This window comes from Cajanus cajan, chromosome 10 (genome assembly GCF_000230855.2).
Source record: "Cajanus cajan strain Asha chromosome 10, NIPB_CcT2T_4, whole genome shotgun sequence".
NCBI lineage: Eukaryota > Viridiplantae > Streptophyta > Magnoliopsida > Fabales > Fabaceae > Cajanus > Cajanus cajan.
Genome location: NC_138526.1, coordinates 2,348,542 through 2,365,438, shown reverse-complemented (window position 1 = coordinate 2,365,438; position 16,897 = coordinate 2,348,542). Strand labels below are relative to the sequence as shown.

General features: G+C 32.3%; 2 protein-coding genes across 4 annotated transcripts; one reads left to right on the top strand and one right to left on the bottom strand.

Moving 5' to 3' along the window:
* The first annotated feature begins 1,922 nt into the window (after positions 1 to 1,922).
* On the top strand, positions 1,923 to 5,998 carry LOC145952664 (putative isoaspartyl peptidase/L-asparaginase 3). Of its 3 annotated transcripts, XR_014430168.1 has the most exons (8): positions 1,923 to 2,100; positions 2,268 to 2,439; positions 3,505 to 3,569; positions 3,682 to 4,074; positions 4,147 to 4,205; positions 4,608 to 4,712; positions 4,990 to 5,176; positions 5,588 to 5,723. XR_014430168.1 is itself a non-coding variant. In XM_083065540.1 (7 exons), the coding sequence occupies exons 1-7, from the start codon at positions 2,029 to 2,031 to the stop codon at positions 5,805 to 5,807; spliced, it is 1,086 nt and encodes a 361-aa protein (XP_082921666.1). In that variant the 5' UTR covers positions 1,927 to 2,028; the 3' UTR covers positions 5,808 to 5,998. The 3 variants fall into 3 exon arrangements, 2 of the variants coding, with proteins under 2 accessions (XP_082921666.1, XP_082921667.1); XM_083065540.1 differs by lacking the exon at positions 4,990 to 5,176 and having other exon boundaries at positions 1,927 to 2,100; positions 5,588 to 5,998; XM_083065541.1 differs by lacking the exons at positions 1,923 to 2,100; positions 4,990 to 5,176 and having other exon boundaries at positions 2,365 to 2,439; positions 3,671 to 4,074; positions 5,588 to 5,998.
* Positions 5,999 to 12,413: 6,415 nt separating this feature from the next.
* Positions 12,414 to 16,526, bottom strand: LOC145952590 (hexose carrier protein HEX6-like). Its single transcript, XM_083065255.1, has 2 exons — positions 14,923 to 16,526; positions 12,414 to 13,608 (listed from the first exon to the last, which is right to left on the bottom strand). The coding sequence occupies exons 1-2, from the start codon at positions 15,370 to 15,372 to the stop codon at positions 12,568 to 12,570; spliced, it is 1,491 nt and encodes a 496-aa protein (XP_082921381.1). The 5' UTR covers positions 15,373 to 16,526; the 3' UTR covers positions 12,414 to 12,567.
* Between the last annotated feature and the right edge of the window lie 371 nt (positions 16,527 to 16,897).

The window sequence follows — 16,897 nt, the reverse complement described above, 5'->3', positions numbered from 1 at the left end:
TCCCCAATAGTTGTAACTATATTTTAATAAAATTACAAAACATTAACATCAATATACATTGAATCAAAGGTTACTTTTACTTTTATACACACACACATACATACATACATATATATATATATATATATATATATATATATATATATATATATATATATAAACAAAATTAAATGGAGTAATTTCAATAAAATGAAATCATGAGCCCTTACATCTTCGAACAAATCATTTCAATTTTTTTTATATCAATATTTATATAATTTTTTCAAGATTCTATAACTTAAAAGTCACTTTTTACATTTTTAAAATTTCACTTTAAAAGGTTTATCTCTAAAAGATATACATATATAATTATTTTTTAAGATCCATCTCTAAAATATTTTTATTCTTTTATCAAAAGATATTATTATTAATTTTTAAAAAGCATCACTTTAAGATTTGTTTTAAGCTTAATAATATGTTGGGTCTATGCTGGTTGTAGGAGGTCGAATTCTCTTTTGAATTACAATTTAATTGTGTATTTTCACACACATAAATTTTTTTTAAATATGCATATACAAATAAAAAATATATTGTTAATAATTTCTCAAATAAATATCATTATAATTATCCAACTACTCATTTTTTTTCCTTATACCTCTAATAATTTTTATGGATAATCCTATGAAAAGCATTACTAGGACTAAATATAAAATAATAATTACATAAAAATAGGTGTAGAAAAAACATATATTTGAAGAATTGTCTCACAATTTAATAGAAAAGAGAATAATATTTTTTCAAAGTATGTAGTGATTTATTTTTTATTTTTTTTTTATAATTTTACCTAAGACCTTTCCCACAACAAAATTTAAACAATTAGTTATCAAAGTTTCTTATGAAAAGTTTCTATCCTCCTTTTAAAAACACACAATAAAAGTTAGTTGACAATTTGCATTAAAGTATAATAATACAGTGTGAATATGAATGGAGAATAAAAAAAATTGAATGACGACCAAAGAGGTGATATGAACGATGAATCTAAAAGAGAATAAAGGTGAATAAAACTGTGTAGAAGTTTAAAACAATGTCAAGAGATACTTTAACTTAATAAATATTTAGTTCTTAGAAAATAAAGTTGATTTTTTTTAATCTTTTTAATTTTAATTTTTTTTTGACCTTTCCAAAATTTTGTTGTTTTCGTTTAAATTCTTTCAAATTTTAGTTATTTTTATTTTTATTTTGATCTCTAACATTTTCTTGTTTTTCTATTTTGATTTATATATTATTTTTTTTAACCTTTTCCAGTTAGTGACCCATCTGAAGATAAAGATGAAAATGAAAGATAATTTTTTCTTAAGAACGAAACTGATTTTTTTAAATAACTAAACACAAAAAACCATATTTTACAGAAACTTAAAATTTATTTAAACCATTTAACATATATAATATTTAGATTAATATATTGCCCACTTACTTTTATCTTAAACATTTTGGAGCCTTTATCGGGTCATACATGAATTCGCAGATTTGATATATTGAATTTTGGGACCGAATAAACACATTTCCCCCCCCCCCCCCCTTTTCTCTTTGGATAGAGAACAAATTTTCCTTATTTCATTTTAAAATTATTCAAATAGTAAATGATAAATTTATATAATTTTTTTATAGAATTAATTTATTATATTTATTTAAAGGATATTTTATCAGAATTTTTTTTATTTTAAATAAAAATATTATTTATTTTAAACATAAGTCTTCTTGATTTTATTTTATTTTTATTATAATTCAAAATAAATTTAATCATTAAAATATATATTTATTTTATAAGTTATTATTTTTTTTTCTTGGAGTAACCATAATTTTCTTATTATATTGGAGACACTTTAAAAAATAAGAAAGAATAAGATAATTGACCCCAAAATTTAACTTGAATCCCAACCATTTCCAATTTAATTCTCCGTGAATTGTAGCTTCTTTGAAGTTACAGACACATATTATACTTGAATCCAAAAGAAGAGCGATAAAACTAGAAGCTCTATCTCCGTATCCATGGCTGCAAAGACTTACTTCAACACCGCCTCACTCTTCAACATTATGTTCCTCTTCTCTTTACTCTCTTTGGTACCCAAAACACCCCTTTCCTTCCCTAATCAGACTACAAATTTAACGATTTTTAATTTTCCAGCACTCAAAATTCTGCAACATAGACCAAAGTCTTAATTTTTTTTATTTTTTATTTTTTTCCATTTTAGGAGATTTTTGATGCAATGGTTGTTGTTTCTGATCAGGTGGTGGGGCATGAAACAGTGGAATTGGAGCAGTACCCGTTGGTTGTGAGCACGTGGCCGTTCGTTGAAGCTGTCAGAGCTGCGTGGAGGGCTGTTGATGGTGGCTTTTCAGCTGTGGATTCCGTGGTTGAAGGATGCTCTGCTTGTGAGGTGCTGAGATGTGATGGAACAGGTGGGATTGGAACATGCACTGTTGGAACTTGGAAGATCATTTTTTAATATGGATGTTTGCACTTATAATTTATCTTTTATTGAATGGAAACTGTAAATTGTGTGTGTGTGTGAACTTATCTCCATGTTATGGTTTTGAAGTATTTGATAATTGATTTGGACAGAGTGATCCAACATCAACTAGGAATAAGGTAAGTAGGGATCAATTCTCATCTTATAAGCCAGTTTTGTAAAGATGAGTTAGACTCTTAAATTACTTACTTAAGATGGTATCAGAGTTCTTGCTCTTCTTGGAAGAACTTTGCGGCACACTCAATGAGAGATTCAGCAAACACCAACAATAGAAAGTAGGAAGAAAAAATGAAATTAGTTTTTTGACAAGTTAAATTCTAGCTTATACAACTAATTTGTAGAAATTTTCTCATTAATTTCTCAAAAAATTATTTTAATTAATACATTAAGTTAATTTTAGTTTATTGAGAAACTAATTCCATTTTTTCTTCTTATTTTCTTCTCCTGTAAGTTTTTCTGGAGAAATTTATTCAAGCAGACCCTATATAAATTGAGCTTCTCTTGTAAGTTGAAATGGACTTAAGCACTTCAACTTTTATAGAAGTGTTATCATCCAACTTCTCTAAAAGTTTAGTTGATATATTTTGTTTTCATTTTCTTCTTTTATAAGTTATAAGTAGTTATCGAGAAGATTATCCAAACTAGGTCTAACAGCTATTTCTGTGTGTGTGTGTGGGGGCGGGGGGGGAGGGGGGGGGGGTGGTTGGGGGGAGGGGATAATGCTAATTCTAGAGTGTGAGGATGTGTTGGAAACATTTTGAATTTATCTCTCCATATGATTTTGAAATATTTGATAGTTGGTTTTGACTTAGAGCTTCTTCCATTCTTGCTGAGTGCTTGTTGGATGTTTCCAATAAGAATGTCAGACAGAATTTTGGTGCTGTTTTTGTTCTTTCTATATAGTCCTTAACCATCTTGGGATTTGGTCCGTTTCGGGTTCTTTTTCATGATACGTACACTTATATATGCCTTTTGAATATCCAATTCTAAACAGTTGGTCCGGGCGGCAGTCCAGATGAGAATGGAGAAACTACAATTGATGCTTTGGTCATGGATGGGGTAACTACCAATTACCATGTTCTGTATCTGCTCAATATTTTGTGTCGTGCATTATACTTTTTCATGCATTGGCATGATTTTTGGTCCCATATTCTGCTAAGGGGATACATAGGTGACAATGGAAGTTGGAGCTGTTGCAGCCATGAGATATGTAAAGGATGGAATCAAGGCTGCCAGGTTAGTGATGCAACATACTGAACACACTTTGCTGGTAGGAGAGAAGGCATCAGAATTTGCTATTTCAATGGGTCTTCCAGGACCTGCAAACTTGAGTTCACCAGAATCTATGGAGAAGTGGGTCAAATGGAAAGATAGTCGCTGCCAGCCAAATTTCAGGAAAAATGTATTACCTGAAAATAGTTGTGGTCCTTACCGTCCAACAAATTACCTGGGGGATCCTGATGAAACATGCTTCAGTGCTGGTCAGATGCTAGCAAGTAACTCTGGATTACTTCGTGTTGGCCGTCATAGCCATGATACTATATCAATGGCTGTTATTGATAGGGTAAGGTTTAGCTTAAAACTGATTTTATACATCATATTATCAATGCAAATGACACTTTCATATTTGGCATAGATGGGACACATTGCAGTTGGCACATCAACTAATGGGGCAACATTCAAGATTCCTGGCAGGTAACCTTGTGGGTGCCAGTATTAGAAGTGGACAGATTTTTTCATTTCTTGAATGACCAAACTTTTTTTCCTTTTCAACATATATTTTATCTTAATGTTATAAAGGCCACATGCAATTATTTTTTTTAATCTTTTTTGTTGTGACAAAGACACGTTAGTTAACTCTCATGACTGTTATTCATAGATGGGATGGCATTAGCAATTAAATTGTCTTGTCTTTATATCTCACTGGTAGGATGGTTCCATTTAGGCCATGGCAAATTGCTTCTGTCAATTCCCAACTACATATACTCATGGATATATACTGCACACACTCTTAATGCAGCAGATATTGATCACCCTAAGTTTGTTCTTTTGATTCTTTTTATAAGTTTTCTTTAAATTTTTTTTCATTGATTACAGGGTAGGTGATGGTCCCATAGCTGGATCCTCAGCATATGCTGTTGATGAAGTTGGTGCATGTTGTGCTACTGGGGATGGTGACATTATGATGCGCTTCCTTCCATGGTATCATGAGGACTCTCTATTTTCTTTTATTTTCTTTAATTTACATTCTGAGTTGCTTTTTGTTTGACTGTCTCAACCATTCAATATCAAAATTTTATTGTGGTATTGGTTCTAACAAAAATGTTGCCAACAACTATAGCAAGAAACGTCTAATCTTTTCAATGTAAATTAGGTGACGGACATGAGAGGTACATAAATATTCATAAGGGTGCTAATCTTTTGATGTTTCTAAATTGGCTTGATTCCAAATGATACTACAATTTAATGACATTTGCAGGAACCTTGTTACTCAACCAAGTCTTGCTAGTTAAACTAAATCAAAGATGGAAAAGAGAAAAATCACCCGGGATATAGGGTAGATGTAATTTATGGAGCCTAGACTCTGCTCTACAGTTGCCTTACCTGATCTTAAAATTTGAACCCCAGCAGAAGCATGAAAACTGTATATTGAAATATAAAATTAGGTAAGCCAGAGTGACTCCAATGTCACAATGACATGAAATAACAAGAAAAAGAAGAAAGTTATTATGCATATGGCATATACACATACAGTTTTGTACTAAATGTCTGAACATTCACTACTGCTATGACTTGATTGTGTATCTAATGCTCTTATTAAAGCTTGTTAATCTTAAGGAGCGACTGCTGTTTGGGGTAACACACCTGATATCGATCATGTAATAGCTATATGTTAATCCTTTTGTAACTAGTGTATTGAAACATAATTTTTTTTCTCGTTGCATTGGCAAAAAAAAAAGCATTCTTTACCTTGTTTGTAGTTTTAAGCGGTCTTGCTCTTGTATAGTTACAACTTTATTACCTATTCTTGTTTTCTCTAACAAACCATGAAGATTAACACTTCTATTCAATTTCAGCTATCAAGTTGTGGAAAGTATGAGGTTGGGAATGGAACCCAAACTTGCTGCTAAAGACGCAATGGCACGAATAGCACGAAAATTTCCCAATTTTTTGGGAGCCGTTGTTGCCCTCAATAGAAAGGGGGAACATGCTGGTGCCTGCCATGGTTGGACATTTAAATACTCAGTTAGGAGCCCTGCAATGAAAGACGTGGAAGTTTTTACTGTGCTACCCTGAGAAAGACTGTTGAAGAAATGAGTGTCTTCGAACAATTAGATTCATATCAGCATGCAAATTTTGCTGGTTGAGGAAAATTGATGCCTCGTAAATGTAAATGTGCTTAAATCGTCACGACTAAGCTGAGCAATTAATGTTGATTGTACCAGATTGTTTACAATATCAAATGATTGCATGAAGATTTCAGACTACAGGATTTCAATGTTGTCTGCCTAAGAAGTTAGAAGAATAAGTCTTGCAACATGTTAATGTTATTGTGATAATGCACAACGGATAAAGAGAGTGCTTGAATAGTTGAATTAAATGTGCGTGGACATGTCTCCCATCACATAGGAATTTTCTAGTTTTCCACCCTTTTCCCGAGTTTAAATGGCTATAAATATAGCATAAGTCTGTTTGATGCACAGATAGACTGATTAAGATGGATGTCTGCAAATACATGGAGAACAAATCTCTTATATAAGCCATTATGAAGAAATCATCAATTTTGCCATAAATTAATCTTAGGAAAAATAATATCACGAGATTCATGACTGATTTAAAATTCCCCATAACCTAGCAGTATTCTATCAACACATGATACTTCAATGTCTGGAAATGATATTTCAATTCATGTGAAATTGCCAACACCTCTTCTGTCTAGAAGAGGGGAAACTAAAGCTGGGAGAACTTTTAGGTGATTGAATTATTTCTGCGAACACCTTTTCTGTTAAATTGCACTTTTGTTACGTTTTGGTGATGTTATAGCTGTTATGTTTAGGACTATTGCCATGTTTGCAATTAGTTGTTTATTTATGTTGTTTTGAATATGTCAAAGTAAGTTTCCTAAATTTTAGGAGTTTTGATAGTTTTTCAGTTTTTTCTTTTAAGTTTGTTTAATTGTGGCCTCACAAGAAAACATGTTGTTAGTGGCTAGTTATTTTATTGATAATATATGTACGTTTTAAATCAATTAAATGATATCTTTCTCACATCTACATATTTTTATTACTTTTTGATAAAACATAATTTCTCTTTCTTTCAAATTATCTTTGCTTTTTTATAGCAACTTCAAATAACCAACAAATTGGTATCCGAGCTCCCTTCTTGAGGAGCTCGTGAAATGAATATTGAATTAACTTTCTCCCATGTTGTTCCTATCTTTGATGGGGAGAATTATGACATTTGGGCAATAAAAATGGGTCCTACTTAGAAGCTTTGGATTTGTGGGAAGTTGTGGAAGAAGATTACGATCTGCTTCTGTTGCCTTACTATCCCACCATGGCCCAAATAAGGAATAACAAAGAGAAAAAAAACCAAGGAGAAGGCAAAGTCATGCCTATTTTTTGGTGTTTCTCAGACTATATTTACTAGAATCATGACCCACAAGACACCAAAGTCAATTTGGGACTATTTAAAGAAAGATTATGTTGGGGATGAGCGGATTTGAGACATGCAAGTTCTGAATTTGATGTGGGAATTTGAGCCGCAAAAAATGAAAGAGTCTGATAAGATTAAGGATTACTCAAGTAGATCGCTAAGCATTGCTAACAAGGTTAGATTGGTTGACACTAAATTTGTTGATTCTAGAATAGTTGAAAATATTTTGGTTACAGTGCTCAAGTGATATGAAGCATCAATTATCACATTAGAGAATACAAAGGATTTGTTCAAGATCACTTTGCTAGAAGTCATACATACCTTACAAGTCCAAGAGCAACGAAGACTTATGAGGCAAGATCGTACAATTGAAGGTTCTTTACATGTCAAGAGCCAAGAAGTTGGAATGATTAAAAAAGGAAAATTACAAGAAGAATAAGTGTATAGGTAATGAGAGCACTAGAAATATTTGCAGCAAAGGAAAGGGTAAAAAGAAAAACTACCCATCTTGTTAGCATTGTGATAGAATAGGTCACCCTCCATTCAAATGCTAGAAAATGCCTGATGCAAAATGCAACAAGTGTAATTAACTTGGTTATAAAGTTGTGATATGCAAAGTACAATTTCAATAGCAAGAGGCAAATGCTCAAGTTGTTGTTCAAGAGGAGGAGGATCAACTATTTGTTGTTACTTGTTTCTCAAGTAGTGATTCAAGTGAAAGCTAGTTAACTGATAGTGGTTGCACTAATCACAAGACTTATTATGACAAGGAGCTATTTAAGGAATAAAAAAGCACAGAGACTTCAAAAGTTAGAATTGGCAATGGATAACATATATCATTCAAGGGAAATGACACGATTGTAATTGAAAGTTGTCTCGGTACAAAACTTATCTCTAATGTTCTTTATGTTTTAGAAATTGACCAAAATCTGTTGAGTGTTGGTCAATTGATGGAGAAGGGCTACAAAGTATATTTTGAACACAAATACTACTTCATAAAAGATGCACCTGGTCAAGAAATGTTTAAGGTCAAGATAAGAGGAAAGAACTTCACATTTAGTTCATTAGAGGATGAATAGGCTACTTTTCCTACTGAGGAAAGTGTCATAAAGATATGGCACAAGAGGCTCGGTCATTATCATCATCAAGGATTATTATTGCTTCAAACAAAACAATTAGTGAAAGGTCTACTTAATTTAGAAGATCATCTTTCTCATTACTAAGCATGTCAATTTGGAAAACAACACATGAAACAATTTTTTGAAAATAGCTTAGAGAGCAACATAGAAACTTCAATTGATCCACACTGATTTTTGTGGACCATAAAGAACACCATCTTTCAAAGGTAGTCTTTACTACATTATCTTCATTGATGATTTTACAAGATTTTGTTGTATTTTTTTTTATTCTTAAAATTCAAGTTAGAAATGGCTGGAGTGTTTTGGAAGTTCAAGAAAATGATGGAAAATCAATGTGGTTGCACCATTCAAGTTCTACAATCAGATAATGGAAAAGAGCACACCTCGAGAGAATTTAATCCATTTTGTGAGGATGCTGGTATAGAGCACTAGTTTATTGCTCCCTACACTCCACAACAAAAAATGGAGTTAGTGAGAGAAGAAATAGATACATATTGGAAATGGTAAAATGAACGTTGCATGAGAAAAATTTGTTAAAGCAATTTTGGGCCAAGATAACAAATACAACAATTTTTCTTCAAAATAAAATTCCTTCAAAGGCATTGAAGAATTTGACACCATTTGAAGCATGGTATGAATATAAACCATCTCTAAACTTTTTAAAAGTGTTTGGTTGTTTGTGCTTCAGTTATGTTCCTTAGGTTAAGCATGATAAACTAGGCAAGATGGCAATGTAAGGTATCTTTGTAGGTTGTTACACAATATCTGAGGCTTATAAAGTCTTTCAACCACAAATAAGGGGTATTGTCATAAGCAAGGATGTGAACTTTGTGAAAATGAAAAATGGAATTGGGAGCAAAGAAATCAACCCTCAAATCATTTAAATTTTCCTGTCACAAATGTTAAGGAACAAAGAAATGAAGATTGGAAAAATAAGATGGGGGATGAAATTCTAGTTAGAGGTACTAAACTGTTTTTTGATTTTTATCTAACTTGTAACATTGTAGTTTGTGAGCCTACAAATTTTGAAGAAGCAAAGCATCATCAAAATTGGATGGTTGCAATGGAGGAGGAGTTATACATGATTGAAGAAGTTATTGGGGTTAAATAAGTGTTTCAAACCAAGCCGAATGTAGATGGCTCGATTAACAAGCACAAGGTAAGGTTTGTGGTTAAAGGCTATGCTTAAATTTTGGAGTGGAATGTTTAGACACATTGACACCAATTGCTAGGCTAGATACCATCAGGTTGCTACTTGTTGCAGAACAAATGAGTTGGAAGGTGCATCAGTTGGATGTTAAATCCACATTTTTGAATGGTTTTTTGCATGAGGGAATTTATTTGAGCAACCCAAAGGATTTGAGAAGAAAGGAGAAGAAGGAAAGGTCTATCTTTTCAAGAAGGCACTTTATGGATTGAAGCAAGCTCCAAGAGCTTGGTCACTACAATACAAATAGTTTTTAACATTTGAAAAATGTTACTTAATTATGTATAAATGTTACTAATTTGTTTTAGCAATATATTATCAAATGTTGTATATAGTCCATGTTGTTAAAGACTTTTAATAACATTTTTACGTAATTAGGCAACATTTGAAAAATGTTGCCAAAGTAGTATTTTTGTAACATTTTAATGATGTTACTAAGATTTTGTTAATTTTATAGAATGATAATTAATTTTAATTTAGATATCACTATCAATTATTATATTTTATATGCCTCCTATGACTTCTTTAATAGAAGATTAAAGACATTCTTAATTATTTTTTAGGGGAAGACATTCTTAGTTAGTCACCACTAATTATATATAACATATCAAATTTTATTTATCTTAAGTATAACTATGAGATTATATATACTCTTTATAAGTCATTAATATCTATTCGATGTGGGACTTTAATTATGGGTAATAATTAGAGATAAGAGAAATATACTTTTTTTACTCAATGTGAGACTTTGATTTTAGAAGCAATTATAGTAACATTTTTTTTTAAAAATGTTGCAAAATAACCTGTATGAAATTTTTTTACTCAATATGAGACTTTGATTTTGAAAACAATTGAAAAGAATAATATTGAAATAAAAAAATGTTACTCTATCTATAATGACATTTTTTTAAAAAGTGTTGCAAAATAACATATTTATTTAATATATAGTAACATTTTAATAAATGTAAACAAGAAAATGTTGCTAAAGAATTAAAATCTAGTAGTGGGTATAGCAAAATCGATAATCATTGGCTGAGTTTAGGCTTTGTAAAAAGCTTTTCCGAGTCCATTTTTTATATCAAACACTGTGAGTTTGAAATTGTCATTACTTCTCTTTATGTTGGTGATCTTTTAGTGAAAGGAAATAATACAATCTTAATTGATGAATTTAAGATGGAAATGATGAAAGTTTTTGAGATGACTGATCTTGGATTGATGACTTATTTTCTTGGAATGGACATCAAGCAAAGTCAAAATGAAGTTTTCTTTTTCCAAAGGAAGTATGCTAAGCAAATTCTCAAGATGTTTCATATGGAGGATTTCAAGTCAATGAGTACTCCTATGAATCTAAAAGAAAAGTTCATTATGGAAGATGGAACTGAAAAAGTGGATGAGGCATACTTCAAGAGTTTGATTGGGTGCTTGATGTACCTTATAGTGACAAGACCCGATATCTTGACTGTTGTAAGTATTTTATCTTGGTTCATGCATTGTGCAAGTGAAACACACTTGAAGGTTGCTAGAAGAGTGATCAGATACATCAAAGGCACAACTAACTTTAGAATCAAGTTCAAGAAAAGCAAGGATTTCAAGTTGTTGGGCTTCTCTAACAGTGATTGGGCAGAGTGCATTGATGACTTGAAAAACACCTTAGGATATTACTTTAGTCTTGGATCTAGATTTTTCATGGAGTTCAAAAAAACAAGAAACAATAGCTCAATCTATTGCTAAAAGAGTTTATTGCCGCAACTACGATTGTCAATCAAGCTTTTTGGCTGAGGAAGATATTGAGTGATCTTAATCTTGAATAGAAAGAAGACACTAAGATCTTTGTTGATAATCAAGATGCAATAGCTATTTCTCAGAATCCAATATTACATAGAAAGACTAAAGATTTTAACATCAAGTTATTTTTCTTGAGAAAAGTGTAAAGGGATGGTGTTGTATCTTGTAACTCTTGTCCATTGCAAAATAGAAGATCAAATAACTGAGTTCTTTTTTTACTAAATCCCTACTTGCAAGCAAGTTTGAGATCTTGAGATCCTGAGAATGAAACTTGGTGATTGCAGCCTCTAAAACAAGGATGAGTGTGTTAGTTGTTGTGTTTAGGATTACTGCCACGTTTGCAATTATCCGTTTATTTATGTTGTTTTGAATAAGTCAAAGTTAATTTCCTAAATTTTAGAGTTTGATAATTTTCAATTTTTTATTTTAAGTTTGTTTAATCGTGACTTCGTTAAAAAATGTGTTGTTAGTGATTAGTTATCTTTTTAACTATATATATATATATATGTTTTGAATCAATTAAATGATATCTCTCTCACTTCCGCATATTTCTATTACTTTCCGCTGAAAAATAATTTTCGCCTGTGTTTGGTTTCACGTTTGAAACGTGAAAAATCACGTTTAACGTGAAGCTATACATTGTAACTTCCACGTTAAACGTGATTTTTCACGTTTCAAACGTGAAACCAAACACGCGCACTTCTTCTTCCTTCAAATTATCTTTACATTTCAGCACCAACTTCAAATAACCAACATGTGAAATAGAAAGAAAACCACCTGCATCTAGTGGACTAAGAAAATTCTGAGGTGTACTTTATCTATACTTGAAAACAACCATATCAAATAATGGTACTTTTAGCTGCAATGTTCATCATACTGACCATGTTTCTATTCTTAGTATTCTATTTTACTTGAAATATTCACACTGGTCAGTCAAATAAAAATGTAAAATAAGAAATTAAGCTATTCTCACGAAAATGACTAAAGGTCAAAATACATTCCAGTTCAAGAGTGATAATTTGTTCCATTAAGGTCTTGCTATTTGGAAGTTTGTCCATCTAATTTTCCGATGGTCGATTTTCTCTCTCTTTCCCCAAACACTTGTCAGCGTATATATTTAAAATCTAGTTTTTCAATCAGAAAAAAAACTCATTGCATTTATGATCAAGGTAAGAGACAAATGGTTGTGCTACCATTCGTATAACATTTGATTTAAATCTTCCTTGAAGCATCATATTCAACCTCTCCTTTATGCTGTCTATCACTCATTTCACACTATTCTCTTCCAAAACCAATGCTCTTGCCACACTCTCTCCATCTGTTCAAGGGGCACATTTTTGGTCTCTGGCAGGAAATAGTACACAAACATAGTCATCACCACCACCCAACCTCCAAAGAAGAAGAAAATCCCAGACCTGAAGTGGCAAAGCATGGACAGAAAAGTCTGAGCAACAATGAAAGTGAAGATAAAGCTCACTGCCACTGTGATGCTTTGCCCTACTGATCTAATTTCCAAAGGAAAAATCTCACTTGGTACTAACCAACCTAGTGGCCCCCATGACCATCCAAACCCAGCAACATAAATGCCTATCATAACCAAAACCACACTAGCATACCCTTTGCTTAATCCACCATGATCTTTGAGATGAAGTGCCAGTATGCCTCCAACTATGCACTGTGATACAAACATTTGAATGCCCCCAATCATAAACAAGGTTCTCCTTCCAAGTTTATCCACTATGAACATTGATATGAAGGTTGAGCCAGTTCCTACAACTCCTGTCATCACAGCTGACAACAGTGATGCACTTTCTCCTAACCCGATTGTCCTAAAAAGTAAAGGGGCATAGAAGGCAATGACATTGATCCCTGTCACTTGCTGGAAAAATGGTATTACTATTGCCATCACAAGCTGAGGCCTATATCTTTGTTTGAAAATGAGCTTAAATGATTGTTTCTTGTTGGTTTTAGAAGGAGAACTTGCTTTAATGAGGTCATCAAGTTCTTCTTGCACATCTTCCGTGCCTCGAATTCGCTGAAGCACAAGCTTGGCCTTATGATGATCATGGCTGCGTTGGATTAAGCTGTTGGGAGTTTCAGGGAGGAAAAGTGAACCTAGTGTGAGCACTGAGGCTGGAACTGCTGCCATGGCTAAGGACATGCGCCAACCCCAACCACCTTCAATCTTCTCTGTTCCATAGTTGATTAGATTGGCAGATAGAGCACCAATGCCTATGCTTAATTGGAAGCCGTTGTTAATTGCCCCTCTTAGCCGCGGTAGAGCCATTTCAGAGAGATACAAAGGAACTGCCTGCCAAACCAGTACACAAATTGAAAGAAATTAGTGTCTTGTTATTGGGATTTGGCTCCTCTAAGCAATGGTTAAGTAAGTAATCTGAGTTATTGATGAGAAAAATAATTGATATTCTAACATTCATGATTTAGTATAAATGTGCATGTAATATTGATTTTTTATTTTTATTTTTATAATGATTATAATTATTTCCTTTAGGTTTGTTTGGTTTAAAAGAAGAGAGGGAAGGAAATAGGTTTTAATGGAGGTAAGGGAAGGGAAGGAATTATAAATTTTGTTTAGTTGAAAGAAATCGATCTAACTCTATTCTTGTTTAATTCACAAGAAGAAAAGAGAGATTTTAAAAATTAATTTACCTTTATAACATAATTTTAAATTTTAAAATACAAGTAAAGATATTTCAGACATTATACTATTAATATTTTAAAATCCCTTCTCTCTCCTCCATATTCTCCCAATAGAGGGGAGCTAAAATTTAAAATAATTCAGTTTGGAGGGATTTAGCTAACAAAACAAATTTAAAAAAATCTCTCACCTCCTTCTCCAACCAAACAGTCAATAGTAATTACATATTTTAGAAAAGTCAAATCCTTGTTTTAAGGGCCCAAAAAGCATTGGTTAAGGAGGATTATGATTCTAATGGCATAAAAAAGTAAGCCATGGATAATTTTTGTATTTTTAATGTAATAATGTTTCGCCCCCATAAAAGCATATATTTGTTTTCCACGCCCTTAGGAGAATGGTTACAATTTGCCAATATGTAATCTGAGATGGTTGGAGCAAGTTGGCAACATTATAAACAGTAGACAAGTCCTGCTTATTCCAGAAAGCATGAGAATTACTAACTTCCCCTTTATGAATGTGTCATTTAGATCATGTAGTGATCCTATAAGCTAGATCAGCATGAGTATAGTTTAACGAAAAATCATAGTCGATGGTTATTCTTTTTAAACTTCAGTCTTTAAACGGTTCCGAATGCACTTTGCTAAAAAGTAACAAATCCTAAATGCATCAGTGTAGAAAGTAGCTTGCATAGTTTTTGACCCTATAAAAAGGGAGAGAGAGGAAAACCAAGAAAGATTTTGGACGAATTTGTTAAGAGAGATCTCATAGTAAATAGTATTTTTTAAGATTTGTTGTTTAACTAAGCTGAATATGTGATCTATGTATCTAATTGGGATAAGTTGTTATCTTTAATGTTGGCAAGAGAGGGATTGTCTAGTTTCCAATTGAATTTTAAGCTGTATAGTCTATGCAATATTTGAGATGCTTGATGTTATGCTATAGAAACATGAAGGAAAAGGTAGCTACCTGGTTTGCAAAACCAACCCCAACTCCAAGCAAAAGTCTACCAACTATGAGCATGTACACATTAAAAGCTGCACCTCCAAGTGCTGTACCGGCAAGGAATGCAGCGCCGCCAGCCACGATGGACGGCTTTCGGCCAAAGGCTTTGGTGATATAAGAAGCAAAGAAGGAAGTAACAAGACCAGCAACATAAAGAGAGGATGTAAAAGAGGTCAATAGTTGGCTGTCAAATACACAGTAGTTGCTAACTTTGACATCGGCTTTCTTAAGGTACACTTTGTGGAAGAACTTCTTCAGAAATGGCTCCATTGAGGTCACTCCACCCGTTATTCCAATGTCATAGCCAAAGATGATCCCTCCCATGGCAGCCATCATACAAGACAGGACAACATAAAGGGTTATCTTACCATTGTTTTTTTCACTTTCAGTTGTTATAGCCAACCCAACTGCCATTAGTTTTTTTCTTTCTGCTTGCTTACACAGGTAGAAACTTAGAGAGTTTGAGGTTGCAGATAATGTTTCTTGACTTGTGAAGTGATGTCAAGTGGCAGCACAGCACTTACAATGAAGTCCAAGTGGGGTATGTGCAAACTTGGAGAAATGTATATTGGTTTGAATTTTCAACTTTAGTACTGAAATTTGGTTGGCTTTGATCTTAAGGCCTTCAAGACTTCATAACTTGAGAGTTGAGACGTGTTTCTTTCAAATCAAAGTGAGAAAAACTTGCTACCTAGAAAAGTCAAACTTGCATACTTGCATTGCCTCTATAATTGGAGAAAAATAATTTTCAATACGCTGTGACAGAGATGTGCCACTAACCATATGGTTAAGGACAAATTCGACAACATAAATGGTGATTTCTTTCCTCAAAACAATTATGGTGTAATTTGGTTAACTACATGTACGTAGTGGGCGAGTGCATGGGGCCAATTGTACCAAGGAGTGGTGTTGGCACACACGTGCAGTGGATTCTAAATTGTGTTCAGCAACATTGCATGTGAGGTTGAATTTCTATAACCATGATAAAGATCATGGAATCTTTGACTGTAAATCTCGCCAATAGTATCAATTCAAATATAACGGCAAGGAATTCTATTACGAACATAAAGTTGTAATCTCTAATCAACATATTTTATATTAATTGATCTGGTTACGTGACTTAGCTGAACATAATTGCTACCTTCTAATTCTATTATGGTAAGACTAAGACATGCAATGGACAATAAAAACATAAAATATAAAAAAAAATCATAAAACAGAGAAGAAGAAATATATGGAAACAAAACAATTTTTGTATTTGCTGGATTACTATATTGTTCTACAGGTTTTGCATTCATATATAAGACAAATACATGAAAAATGATAACTATATATAATGTTCATAACTGTTGTCAGAAAAACACATATATCTATTATCATTAAGAGTATTTGTATAAAATTAGATATTTACCAGGATATTTATTGGAATACAAAACAAGGTCCCTGATCAATAAAATAAAAGAATAAATAAGAATTTAAAAAACATATATACTTCAATGGTACGAGATCTTTTGGTTGATAACAAAAAATAAAACCGTAAGAACCTAAGTTTATCTACTAATATATGCAACCATAACTAATTTTAGAGCTTTAACAGCTTTTACCAAAATGTTAAATTTGGCATAAGAATTAGTAGATGTTTGTGAAGCCATACATACATATATATATATATATATATATATATATATATATATATATATATTTATTTATTTATTTGTCCATCTTTCTTAAAGAAATACTCCCCCACCTGAAAAAGGAAAAAGTCTCAACAAGTGTTACTTTATCTTTTCCATGTACGAAGAAAATAATTTTGCAAATAAGTGTAGAAGAAAAAACAAATGACGCATCTCGTCCCTATTAGCTTGGCCTCGTCCATAAGAGACTTTTGATGAATTTGAATTTAAAAAATTAGTTTCAATGTATTTTAAAGATGAATTCA